The following is a 13,318-nucleotide window of genomic DNA, read 5'->3' as shown; positions in this document are numbered from 1 at the left end:
GCATGAATTATTGGGAACTTCAGAAAATATAATTCGGTGATAATTGTATCGCCAGTACTACCTACATGTACAGTGTTGTTTCTTAAATTTTCTCACATTAAGCCATGATTTCATTTTTTTTTATGTTAATTTGTCTTCACATAGTTTTCCTTGTTTTGGTGATGATTGCATCGCTAAACAGAAATTACACTCCGTTTAAAAATACCAAAGGTTGAGTGCTTTATAAAGTGATGATTGCATCGCTAAACCGAAATTACACGTCGTTTAACAATAGCATGGATTGGATTTCTTACAACATTTAGTTTCGAGCTTTATAAAGTGATGATTGCATAGCTCAAATTATTTACACTTCGTTAATTAATACCTATGGTTGGACTTTTGAGGAAGATAAATATATTTATATATATATATATATTGCTGTTTTGGTGATGATTGCATCGCTAAACTAACATAACATTCGATTGCGGGATTTAGACAGTTTATATAAACTATGCAGAAGGACATAATCTTCTTGATTTGTGACGTTTTTTGGTGATGATTGCATCGTTAAACTTACATACCTTAGATCGCAAGATGTGAGCAGTTGCAGTTATACCCTGATTTTCAGCTATGGACTATGCAGAAGGACATACTCGTTTTTGGTGATGATAGCATCGCTGTTATTGCATTGTACTAATGTCAAATGTACTTTTATTTACTGTTATTTTCGTATGATATTACGATTGATGGTTGTTATTTTTTCTTAAAGGTATGCATTTCTATCATATGTTACATTCAAAAAGTAAATATATCATGAAGCTAGATAAGGCATTATTATGAACTAGATGTGTTACATGCAACAGAATTGAAAAGTTTTTCAAATACTTGCGAAAGTTTTTCTCAGTTGAATTTATAACGGTGTACAGAGTGTTAGTGTTTGCTAGAGTGAAAACCTGTACATTTTCTATAACATTGTTTATTGAGACTGTGAGTGTATGTATACATGTAAATCAAAATTATTTCACGTGAACTTTTGGCTAGTTATATAAGAGTGTGTGATAGTGTTATACTAGATTGTGTTATTTAAAATAATTGTATTAAGAGTTTCGGGTCTCTACTAGCATCACTGTGATTAGAGCACAAATTGTCACCAATAATAGCAAACTTAAGAGTTGAGTCAACTTTATGAAAAGTTATCTTCATCTTATATATGATATAGTATATATGCAAGTACAAACAAAACTGTGTCCATGTACGGAGTTAGTAATGCCAGAGTGAGAAAGGGTGTATACAAATTTGAAATGTATTTTTTTTTATTATTATTATTGTATTATGTTATATTGCTGTCTGTATTTCCAGTGACCAGACCAAAATTTTTCAAATTTTATATTTGGGCGGGGGATGTTATATACCTCTATTTGGTATTTCTGGTTACCGGAAATGTAGGACATAATTTAGTCTGTTTTTTTTTATTTTACGGGACTGTATACCTTTTTTTTATGTTTGTCGGCGGCGAACAGTTAGTGTCGTCTGCCATACATGTGTTTGTTAAATGGCAGTAAAATAAAACTTGGATAACGAAAAGCGTGACTTCAATCCCATAGTCCCCCCCCCCCCCCCAGACAACAAAAAGGATTGAGGCCCACGACACTAGTAACATTTACATTTAACTATGTTACTATAGTTGGGACAAGCACGAAACATCACTTAATTGTGAAGAAAAACATCGTAAAATTGGCATTTAATGTAATAAAATCGAGAATGGAAACGGGAAATATGTCAAAGAGACAACAACCCAGCCATAGAGCAAATAACAGCCGAAGGCCACCAATGGGTCTTGAAAAAAACGAAAAAAATCCGCAGCCGGTAGTGGTCCTCAGCTTGCCCCTAAATACAAACGAGTACTAGTTCAGTGAAAATGGACGTCATATACTAAACTCCAATACAAATAAATGAACTAACATTAAAAAATATACATACAACACTAACAAAAGCCAGAGGATCCTGATTTTTTCTCTCTTTTATTTTGTTTTATTTATTTTAATCCTGGTATCTTTGATGATTGTATTTATCAGCTTGTTATTTTGATAAAAAAAGTAGCGAACATCTTTAAACATAACTTCATTTTTTTTCTAACCTCACGGAGATAAACAGCTTCAAGAGATTTCTTATTTTATTTGTTTTAAGTTGTTGGGCTGCTGACTCAGTAAAAAATACCCAGTTTGAAATCTCTTTGTATTCATCAATTTATAAAAGATACTTTTACGAGAAATTTATTTTATAAAAACCTAAACTACAGGAACAGTTATCATTAGTTTATTGGAACTGTTAGTTTTTAATCCGGGTTAGTTTTTTTCTTTATCGATTTATGAGTTTCGAACAGCGGTATACTACTCACTACTGTTGCCTTTATTTATCATGCCGTTTTGAAATTTAACTGTCTTTAAGGTGAGCGTGCATCCAATGGTATAAAAAAATCAAAATATTAAAACCAAATGCATAATGGGCGTCTATACTTAATCCTTAATTTATTTGTTTTGTTTAATCGCATTTATAGTGCAAGTAAATTGCAGACTGAATAAAAGGGATTAAACCCATAAGTTTATATTACAATAACAGATTCTATGTTATGTTTTATTATATATATGTTGTCTAAAATGTTTAAGCATTGTAAGATTTTTCCGTTTGCTATCTTCTTTACTTTATTGTTTGAGATAACAAATGGAACATCTCCTACCGGTTGTAGTTATGACAGTGCCTATTCATCAACAGGGGTGTATACTTGTGTATTTGGAAGCTACTCGGAACCTTTGACTTACTCAGCGTTTTCAAGTCCTCTTCCACAAAGACTGAAGATCACGAATTTAAACGGAAACTTGCCAGCCAGCGGAAGTGCATTTTCGGGATTCTCAAGTTTTACCTCCGGTTCGTTCGACAGAAATTACCCAGCTTACCTTGAACTAGTCTGTACTACGTCAGGTTCGATAACTCTTACAACGAGTACCTTCACCGACATGAGTTATCTACAGGAAGTTAAATTTTCTTATTGTAACATAGTTTCCTTATCAAATGGCATTCTAGGGCCATTCGGAAGTCTGAACTCATTGATTTTTGAAGACGGATCCATAGCGTCTTATTCGACAGACTTTTTGACATCTGTTACGATTGAATCACTTGCTGTTGCTGAACCTAAGGGAGAACTTATTATAAAGGATTGTTCGATTACACCAACTACAATACCATCAGGTGTGTTCGACGGACAAACTTCGATACGAACAATACAATTAGTAAAAGCTGGGATTACAGCTATGGATGCTTCAGCGTTTAGTCTGACAACTCAGCTCAATTATATATCTCTGGTCGACAATTCTATTACGTCATTGGAGAGTAATCTCTTCACAAGTATGAAAAGTCTGTCGTCCATTGACCTAGGTGGACTTGCTTATGACTGTTCCTGTTCAAATTTAGACGTCCTGACGTATTCTAGTGAAAACTCTGTGAAACTGCCGTCTGACTTAATCTGTAACACACCAGCAAGTTACCAAGGTATGTTTTATATTAAAAAATGAAATTCGTTTACTTTGTTAAATAATTCAAGTGTTATCCTTACCTTTAAAAAACAGCACTTGTAAAAAAATTAAACACAGTTTAAAATAGTGAGGGAGCTTTAACTGACAGAGATATGTTTAATTTGAAATATCCTGTTATCTGTTTGGATTCTTACTCAGGTAGTCTAGAAATAGGAAAAAACAAGCCTGAAATGGGTGTTTTCAAAAACTGTTCTTGGATAAATCAGACTTTTGTTCTCTCAAAAAGCGCACATATTTCAACTAAATTAAAATATAAAATTTATTATAATTTAAAACATAAAATGTTGATCGGACAATCAGGTACAACAATATTTGGATATTTAGATACATGATTATGCTTGGTATATTTGTAGATAAAAAGGCGACAAAGTTTTACGCTGAGACCTGTGCTACAGTGTCAAGTTGTTCAGGTAAATTTCAATTCTATTGGTTTCTTTCAAAATCAATTGTTTATTTATACCGGTATCGTGCTGATCTGAATGATTGTTTATTTATACCGGTATGTGCTGATCTGAATGATTGTTTATACCGGTATGTGCTGATCTGAATGATCATCTGATTTTTGTTGTTGTTGATTTTATAACTAACCAAGGTAATAGAGATGATTGAATTTCCCCAAAAGTTTAATCCCGCGATAACCGAGTATCAGTTAGTGTATGACTTATAAGTATACCCGTCCGTTTTACTAGTGTATGACTTATAAGTATACCCGTCCGTGTTACTAGTGTGTGACTTATAAGTATACCCGTCCGTTTTACTAATTCATTGATAGTTAGTGTTTAATCAAACTTTCAGCACTATTTCCTATTAGCTATTACAACATCACGTTTCAGAACAAGTAGGGTACAATGCAAATTTCATAAAATCGATTCCAATTAGCGGTAATTGTTGATTAAAATTCCGAGACGATTTTTGTTCGAGCACACGTCAAATTAATTCCGGCCACGAAACCGGCTACGGCTAGACGAACGCCCCCCCCCCCCCCCCCCGAAAAAAATCTATTCCTTTCCGAATCCTAAATCGTCGAAGATACCCTTTTTTAGCTCACCTGGCCTAAAAGGCCATGTGAGCTTTTCTCATCACTTGGCGTCCGTCGTCGTCGTCGTCGACGTCGTCGTCGTCGTCGTCGTCTGTCGTCGTTAACAATTTTTCAAACATCTTCTCCTCTGAAACTACTGAATGGATTTGAATGAAACGTAACATGATTGTTCCTTAGTATATCCTGCACAAAATGTGCGCTTCGATTTTTGATCCGTCAAAAAATATGGCCGCCGTTACTTAAAATAGAACATAGGGGTCAAATGCAGTTTTTGGCTTATATCTCAAAAACGAAAGCATTTAGAGCAAATCTGACATGGGGTAAAAATGTTCATTAGGTCAAGATCTATCAGCCCTGAAATTTTCAGATGAATCAAACAAACCATTGTTGGGTTGCTGCCACTTAATTGGTAATTTTAAGGAAATTTTGCAGTTTTTGGTCATTATCTTGAATATTATTATAGATAAAGATAAACTGTAAACAGCAAAAAAGATCAGCAAAGTAAGATCTACAAATAAGTTAATATGACCAAAATTGTCAATTGACCCCTTAAGGGGTTATTGTCCTTTAATGACAATTTTTCACAATTTGTTCATCATATTTGCTAACTTTAAAAAATCTTCTCCTCTGAAACTACTGAATGGATTTGGTTAAAACTTAGCATGGTTGTTCCTTAGATTATCCTGCACAAAGTGTGTGCTTTGATTTTTGATCCGTCAAAAAACATGGCCGCCGTTACTTAAAATAGAACATAGGGGTCAAATGCAGTTTTTGGCTTATATCTCAAAAACGAAAGCATTAAGAGCAAATCTGACATGGAGTAAAAATGTTCATTAGGTCAATATCTATCAGCCCTGAAATTTTCAGATGAATCAAACATCCAATTGTTGGGTTGCTGCCACTTAATTGGTAATTTTAAGGAAATTTTGCAGTTTTTGGTCATTATCTTGAATATTATTATAGATAAAGATAAACTGTAAACAGCAAAAAAAGATCAGCAAAGTAAGATCTACAAATAAGTTAATATGACCAAAATTGTCAATTGACCTCTTTAGGAGTTATTGCCCTTTAAAGACTTTTTTCACAATTTGTTCATCATGTTGACTTACTTTAAAAAATCTTCTCTTATGAAACTGCTGTATCAATTTCAGCCAAACTTAGGCTAAATGAGTTTCAGAGTTTCAGAGTATCTAGTATAAATTTTATATTTCATTTCCTTGTATGTCAAGAAACATAGCTCCTATGGCTAAAATAGAACATAGGAGAAAATGATTTTTTTTTGCTTTTGAAGAAAATAGGACGATTCAAAGAACATTTAAATAAATTGAAAAGCCAAAATAATCATTGATGAGAGATTAAACCAAAAAAATTCAGGTGAGCGATTCAGGCTCTTGAGAGCCTCTTGTTTATTGTTGCTAGAAGTCGGCGTGTCAGGAAAACTGGCAATTATATTCAAGGAAGATTGGGATCGAACGCACATGCCGTGGACGGGGTTCGAACTCATAACCTACGTGACAGGCTAGTGATACAGTAGATCAATATATAGACCACTAGGTCACTAACGGCCCCCATATCCCTTTAATTGTTATCGTCCTCCTCTTTTTATCAGCGTTCCCCAAAATCTATATTAGATAACTATATCATCTCCCTTTTTTAAACATCTTTAGTTATTGTATCTATTCGATATGTTCTCTTCGAATGAGAAAAGAAATATTTGCCACTGGACGTTTAGTAATTTAAACGTCAATGAATGAACCAAGAGCATGGTTTATATTTATTGATTTTATTGTTGATGTGTTAAACTTTAGCTTGAAAAAGAATTCTACTTTGATTTAAGTTGCGGTCGAATTTTAATACTTACTTTAATTTGATTGTAGGTCTGTCTTGTTATACTGCGATAGAAATCGTAGGATTCGTCTTACTAGGCCTGGCACTAATTGTCGCATGTGTTGCCTTGGCAATGATTTGTCATGCAAAGCGACAAATAACTTCTGCTGCAATAACATCCAGGAGAAGACGACCAAATAGATGGTCAAAAATGAAAAATGCCATGAGAGCTACAAATCGTGGTCGTCGAGGAGAAAAGCCACCGATGAAATCCAAATATTGAGGTTATATGAAAACGAATGGATTCAATTAAGGAAATTTTCTGATTTCCTTCATAAAGTAATCAAAGTATATTGATGCATGTATCAATAGGAACAATAAAAAAAATTAAAAATCACGATTACTTATTCAATGTCTATCTTTCATTCGTGTCAATAAAAATGGCGGTTTTGTTTTGTGTATTCTGTAGTTTGAATTAGAGACGTCGCGAGTAGTTGTCGATGGTAGCATCCACACAGAACTATTTAATAGAACTAACTGATGAAGAAAAGACACTTTAATACAGCTTCCTTTGAATCCGATACGTCCAGCTTCATCAGATGTCCTCGAAATGAATAAAAAGCCAAAATTTACGCCAGATAAAAATTAATTTACCTTTAACTGTGTTTTACGAAAAATCAAATTTCTTACATTTTGAAAATTATAATTACAATGTATGATATATTTGTGTTTATTCGTATTTAAAAAAATAAAAATGTCATATAAAAACAAATATGCTAAAAAATTAAGAAGTTGTGGTTTGATTGCCAATGAATCAACTCTATCGTAGACAAAATGACGTACACGTTAACTTCTATAGGTTACTGAACGACCTTCATCACATATTAGCTATAAAGGACTCAAAGAGAAACAATGCTAAACAATTGAAAGAAGAAAACTAATGACATAATATATGTACAAAACAGTAAACGCGATATTTAAATTGACATTTTTTACTGTATGATAAACTTAATTCATAACATATATTTAAAATAATGAGTTTACCATAATCCATGTTAATCCGACTAAACCTTTCTATAATATTCCACAAGATGTTAGACCGAACTATTTTACTGAACAGCCATTGACATATTTTAAATATGGATTCATAAATGTTTATGTACATTACTTGAAAGTTGGAGTTATTTTAGTGCCGAATTGTGGTTTTAGTTATACACGATGAAAACAAACATCAATGTATTGAATGTTCTACTGTTTCTTCTACTGATCAACTTTTCCTCCAGTGCTCATCCCACCGGGTGTTCCTATGATGGCACATTAACATCAACTGGATTATATACTTGTGATTTAGGAAGTTACACTGCACCTCTAGCCTATAGTTCTTTCTCCAGTCCTCTCCCACAGAGATTGAAGATTACTGGTATAACAGGGACATTCACCTCTCAACTGTCAGGATTCTCAAGCTTCTCCACTGGTTCCTTTGACGCCAATTATCCAGCAAGCCTCGAACTGGAATGTTTGTCGTCTAATTCGTTAACGTTATCTAGTGTCTCCTTCACAGATATGGGTTATCTCCAGGAAATTAAATTCAGTTTCTGTAACATAGTATCGTTGACTTCCGGTATGCTGTCTCCATTCGGAACACTCAATTCCTTACGATTTGAAGGGGGTTCTATTGCTTCATATTCAAATAGCTTTCTAACTGGACTCATAGTGGAACCCGTGACATCAACTCCAGAACCGAAAGGAGAACTTGTAATTAAAGATTGTACGATTACCCCGACGTCCATACCAGCCGGGACATTTGACGTTTTGACAACAGTAAAGTCCATTCGTGTAGAGAACGCCGGTGTTACAGCAGTTGACAGTTCACTATACAGTCTTGCTGTAGCTGTAGATGATGTATCTCTGGCGGATAACTCTATAACCACTCTAGACAGTGCTATATTTAGCAGCCTGAAGGGTCTATCTGATATAAACCTTGACGGGATACCGTATGATTGTACTTGTACCTCCCTAGTATTTCTACAGTCTTTGTCTCAGAACTCTATCCGCTCGGCGGGTCCCATCTGTAATACGCCAGCTGCCTATCAAAGTAAGTAACATTACATCTGTTTTAAATTCAGCTTGTATCAAGTCAAAACACTATAATTACCAACAGTAATTATTTGAAAAACAACTCCAAATTAAAGAAGACCTAAGGGACTGGTCAAAATTTATCGTCACATAGGACCGGTGCAAAAAATAAAAACATTTAATAAAAATTACAACCCTATGGCTTTCTGACTGAAAAAAAATGATGTCCTATATATGCCAACTTAGTAATAAAAAAGTTGGTGTCCTATCCTACTTTTCCAATGTATTGTAAATAAAAGTATACTTTATAGAGGCATTTAACATATGTTGTCTTTTTAATATGATCAAAAGCAACAGTTTCATGTTTTATTTTGTTGATTCACATACAATTACAGGCATGGCATTATCATAAATTATACTATGAATATAGCATTGAAAAAAACAAAGACATTGCATTGGCAATCAAACCACAAATAGGTGTTTGTTAAACTGAAAAATTAATGAAGCTGCATGTATTTTATATAGAATTTTATCAATACCTTTTAATATTAATTATAAAAACAAGCTCCAGGAGAAACATGAACCCAATAGCATTTGGTTTCACTCTCTATATATATTTAAACCTGAAGACCCATAGGTTGCCTTGGAATGTGCTTTTTATTAGGAATGGTAATAATTGCTTTAACATTTTCCCATTTACAGAAAATGTACCTGATGTGACCCCCGAATGATTTTTGCTACTTTGTTGGTTGATGTAATGTACATGATGTACATGATGTATATTTGTTGCACTTCACCATATAAGTGAAATTAAATTTTACAGCAAAACAACAAAAAACTAAATGACATGGGATTCAGTAAGCTTGATATATATATATATATATATATATACCTAAGATAGCTGCATAGTTTGATTAAAATCCAAGTTGAATTTAAAAAGTTATAAAAAATTTAAAGTGAACTATCTCTATTTTGTTCGAACTGCAAATTCTAGCTTTTTTGACCTAGATTAATTTAATTCTTGAATTTGACAGCAATACAACAAAAAAACTAAATGACCTGGGATTTAGTAAGCTTAATATATATCTGAGATAGCTGCATAGTTTGATGAAAATCCAAGTTGATTTGAAAAAGTTATAAAAAAAAATTAAAGATGCCTATCTGAATTTTTATATGATAATTTTTATTTTTACATATTGTATATTATACTTGTTTTTTAAGTTTTGTTATAAATGTTAATAAAAATCATTTCAAAGTAATCGTTTGAAAAAGAACTTGTGTCCTATGGATATTATCTGTGAAAAAAGTGATGTCCCAACAAAAGCGATTCCGGAAAAAAGTATCCGTCCTACTGCACTTTGCACCGGTCCTATGTGTAGATAAATTTTGACCGGTCCCTAAACATTGCCGAAAATATACAAACTAGTGTTGTGTCATTTATATGTGTAGTTCTTCTCTTTCTGTATAATTTTTGTGTGCTTCACCAATATGGGTGTATTTGTAAATACATTATTTTAATTTTAATTCAAATTAATTCAACAGGTTTAACATTTGTGTAAACAAATATACAATATATTATACATCTGCTACACTCCTGTTTAATTTGAGGTTTCAAAATCATAGTTTAAAAAGTTGGTCACGGAAAGAAAAAACTATAAAAGGATTCCAAAATGATCTGAAAACAACAGCCGTCAACACTCCTATGCACAATAATAATCAATAAACTGATACACTCATGTGCTACCATATATAAAAATAGCAAAAAGATTTTTTTTCTTAATGAATTCATGCATGTAAGATCATATCGAATAAAAGAATGTTCAATCATAGAAAAATAATGTATAAAGAGGTCGTGTTGTGCATACCATACGTCAATGAGACAGAAATCTGACAACACACAAAACCAACCGAGGTCGTAATAATTAAGCAATAGACATGTGTTTATATTACAAATCAAGTTGAACATCGTTCAAGTGTAGAAAATAGTAAACATGGCTTTAGCAGAAACAGAACAAAGAATCTAGACATTTTCAAGGTTTTTTTTTAAATCTTTTCCGACAGCAGGGTGCGTTTTTGATTTTTTGAGGAATGATATTTGATTGTTTACTCTTTTTACATTCAGTTTTTTTTTCAAATTAAATCGTGCATTGATTGTGTATGCATCTCAAGTGTAATCTAAATTGTTATTGTAGACAAGAAAGCGACAAAATACTATGCAGATTCGTGTGATCTAAGTGTGAGCTGTGCAGGTTAGTATATTACAATAACATCAAGTATTTTATTACAGTAACATACTCAATGCCATGAAAAAAGGATCTGAAATCAGTACGTTTTACTTTCTCTTCTGGTTAATATTTCATGAGCTAATGGAAAATCAGCCTTCACATTTTTGAAGGTGTGTATGAATACGATAATACAAAAGAATCCCGGATTGAAAACACAGAAAGTAAAACCAAACGTTTTAGATCCTTGTAAAAGTAGCTTACTAGTATTAATATAGTATATTAATAAGATTGTCATTTCTTTTTTAATGTTTTAACATTAATATTTTTAAAAACCTCTTTACATTCACTAAGTACACATGGAAAAAACAGTTCAAATGTAAGCTTACATGCAATTTAAAGACTATATCATTCTACAAGACTGTTGGACCAAATAATATGATTTTAGTATAAACTTATTGTCAAATTGTTAATAATGAATTATATAGTATGATATTAGTGTACCTTTATGTTTAGATATAGCCATTGGATCAACCTGTATGACTGTGTATGAGCTTGTTGGTAGTATTCTAAGCTTTGTTACCCTAGTGTTAGCGGCAATAGCACTGGTTATCATTTGCCATACCCGACGTCAGCTCATGGCAGCAACCTCTAACCTGGAAAAGAACAGGAACAGTGGATGGTCTAAAGCCAAGGATGCTATGGATACAAATAGATCCATCAAACCTCCAATGAGAGGATCACAGGCTGTACATGGTTGGGGATGAGATCTTAAGTTACTACATGGATCGATAGTTGTCAGTGGTACGACATGGACTAATCGAAACTATATTTTTAATTTGTTATAAAGTAAATGGAAAAAAAACATGTATTTTAACTTAATGTTATTATATAAGTATGTTTTCAAAATTAACGTAAATACCCGTTATATAATTTTGTTTCCCAATTTTACCGTTATATAGAAAAGTCTCACACGTGGTCAAGATCCAAAAGTTAATGCACATATTTAAATATCAAACATAAAAAGGGTCGAAAATTATGAAAGGGGCATTTAGGGGCATTCAATACAGTTTCTATCCCATAATGATTTTTTACAAAAAATTACATACAACGGAGCTATTTTTTACCAAAGTGTTTCAAGCATTTAATTAAATAATTATATACCTTCATATTTGCAACTTATTTCCCAAATGGTAAAAATGTGTTATGTTGTTATTGACATTTTCTCAACCTTTTTATGAAATTTATTAGGTTTAAAATGTGATCTTAAAACGGGTGCTCGTGGGAAAATTACACCATTTCTGAAATTTAGAAAGAAAGCAGCGAAAGATATTAGAATCAAACCCAAACAGAGAAAAACAAAATGAGGTTACAATTAATTACATAATAAACAAAACCAAAAACAGAAAAAAACATAATGAGGTTACAATTAATTACATAGTAAACAAAACCAAAAACAGAAAAAAACATAATGAGGTTACAATTAATTACATAATAAACAAAACCAAAAACAGAAAAAAAAACCATAATGAGGTTACAATTTCAATTCTTTATTTACACTCAGACACAAAATATGTGTTACATGAGGACAAATTACAAATCAAATACAATAAATGACAGAATAGACAGGTAACTATTAACAAAAGTGTACAACTAATAACATTTACAACAACTCAAAACAGGTTATGAGACAACAGTTGTCAGGACAAACAACCACAACCATTCTCTCCTTGTCGGCTTAATATCAACAACAAACAGTTTGTATCATTGTGCTTGTAAGTCCAATATCAACACGTACAGTCAGTGTTCCTAACATTCTGACCTGATAGACATGCAATGTTGCTGAAATTCGTTTCATTTGAACTATTTCGGATAGTTGTTTCATTGGCAATCTAACAAAATCTGTTTATTTTATTTGAAAGACAAAAAAATTAAAAGTACCCTGATAGCCATATTAGGTAGAGTCACAAAAACAACGCAGCTTTAAATTGTTAAAGATAAATGATGACCCCCCCCCTCGAACTCGAAAATGTTGAAACAAATATCTGTATATATCTATTAACGGTCTACTTTTAAGATAAAACTGTGAAATTATATTGTCCGTCAAAAAGCTTGAAATGTCTACTTGTTTTGCCAATATTTAAGCCAAATGTTGCTCTATTGTTTCGTTCAAATATCATTAATATCATTAAGAGCCTGTGCATTCTCCTTGTCGGTCAAAATTTAAAACCTTTAGTGTCTGTGCCTGTATCAAGTCTATATATATGGTCTATTTTTGTTCGTATACTTGATATTTTTGGAGGAATGAGTCGATACTGTGTTATATTTTCAAGTGTACTTTTTTTCTCTCGACAAGGACCAATATCCAAAGTGCTTATGAATTCTCGGTATGCTTATGAACGCAATCTATATGTATTACTGGTTAATTATTAAACCAGGGATATCGTTACCATAAATTACTCAAAAACCCTTACTAAATTTTTCCATAGATATAAAGATTTGGTTTTGAAGTTTGGTTGCACTTGTAGAAAACTTATTTCAAACGGGATAGCACATCCTCATTTTTACGGAAATGTTGTTAACCG

The 13,318-nt window shown here is 32.6% G+C and overlaps 2 protein-coding genes across 2 annotated transcripts; both read left to right on the top strand.

Annotated features, from left to right (window-relative positions):
* The first annotated feature begins 2,636 nt into the window (after positions 1 to 2,636).
* On the top strand, positions 2,637 to 6,805 carry LOC143057354 (uncharacterized). The gene is made up of 3 exons (XM_076230657.1): positions 2,637 to 3,525; positions 3,923 to 3,979; positions 6,486 to 6,805. Exons 1-3 carry the CDS (start codon positions 2,637 to 2,639, stop codon positions 6,716 to 6,718), a joined length of 1,179 nt encoding a protein of 392 aa, XP_076086772.1. The 3' UTR covers positions 6,719 to 6,805.
* Positions 6,806 to 7,517: 712 nt separating this feature from the next.
* Positions 7,518 to 11,604, top strand: LOC143055952 (uncharacterized). The gene is made up of 3 exons (XM_076229010.1): positions 7,518 to 8,530; positions 10,704 to 10,760; positions 11,250 to 11,604. Exons 1-3 carry the CDS (start codon positions 7,654 to 7,656, stop codon positions 11,498 to 11,500), a joined length of 1,185 nt encoding a protein of 394 aa, XP_076085125.1. The 5' UTR covers positions 7,518 to 7,653; the 3' UTR covers positions 11,501 to 11,604.
* Positions 11,605 to 13,318: the final 1,714 nt, after the last annotated feature.

Source organism: Mytilus galloprovincialis, chromosome 13 (assembly GCF_965363235.1).
Source record: "Mytilus galloprovincialis chromosome 13, xbMytGall1.hap1.1, whole genome shotgun sequence".
Classification (NCBI taxonomy): domain Eukaryota; kingdom Metazoa; phylum Mollusca; class Bivalvia; order Mytilida; family Mytilidae; genus Mytilus; species Mytilus galloprovincialis.
Note: the sequence above shows the minus strand (reverse complement) of the source record. Positions and strands in the feature narration are given on the sequence as shown.

Coding starts and splice junctions, on each gene's coding strand:
- LOC143057354 (XM_076230657.1), top strand. CDS start 2,637: ATGTTTAAGCATTGTAAGATTTTTCCGTTTGCTATCTTCTTTACTTTA. Junction 3,526..3,922: donor CACACCAGCAAGTTACCAAG/GTATGTTTTATA, acceptor GTATATTTGTAG/ATAAAAAGGCGACAAAGTTT. Junction 3,980..6,485: donor TACAGTGTCAAGTTGTTCAG/GTAAATTTCAAT, acceptor ATTTGATTGTAG/GTCTGTCTTGTTATACTGCG.
- LOC143055952 (XM_076229010.1), top strand. CDS start 7,654: ATGAAAACAAACATCAATGTATTGAATGTTCTACTGTTTCTTCTACTG. Junction 8,531..10,703: donor TACGCCAGCTGCCTATCAAA/GTAAGTAACATT, acceptor TTGTTATTGTAG/ACAAGAAAGCGACAAAATAC. Junction 10,761..11,249: donor TCTAAGTGTGAGCTGTGCAG/GTTAGTATATTA, acceptor CTTTATGTTTAG/ATATAGCCATTGGATCAACC.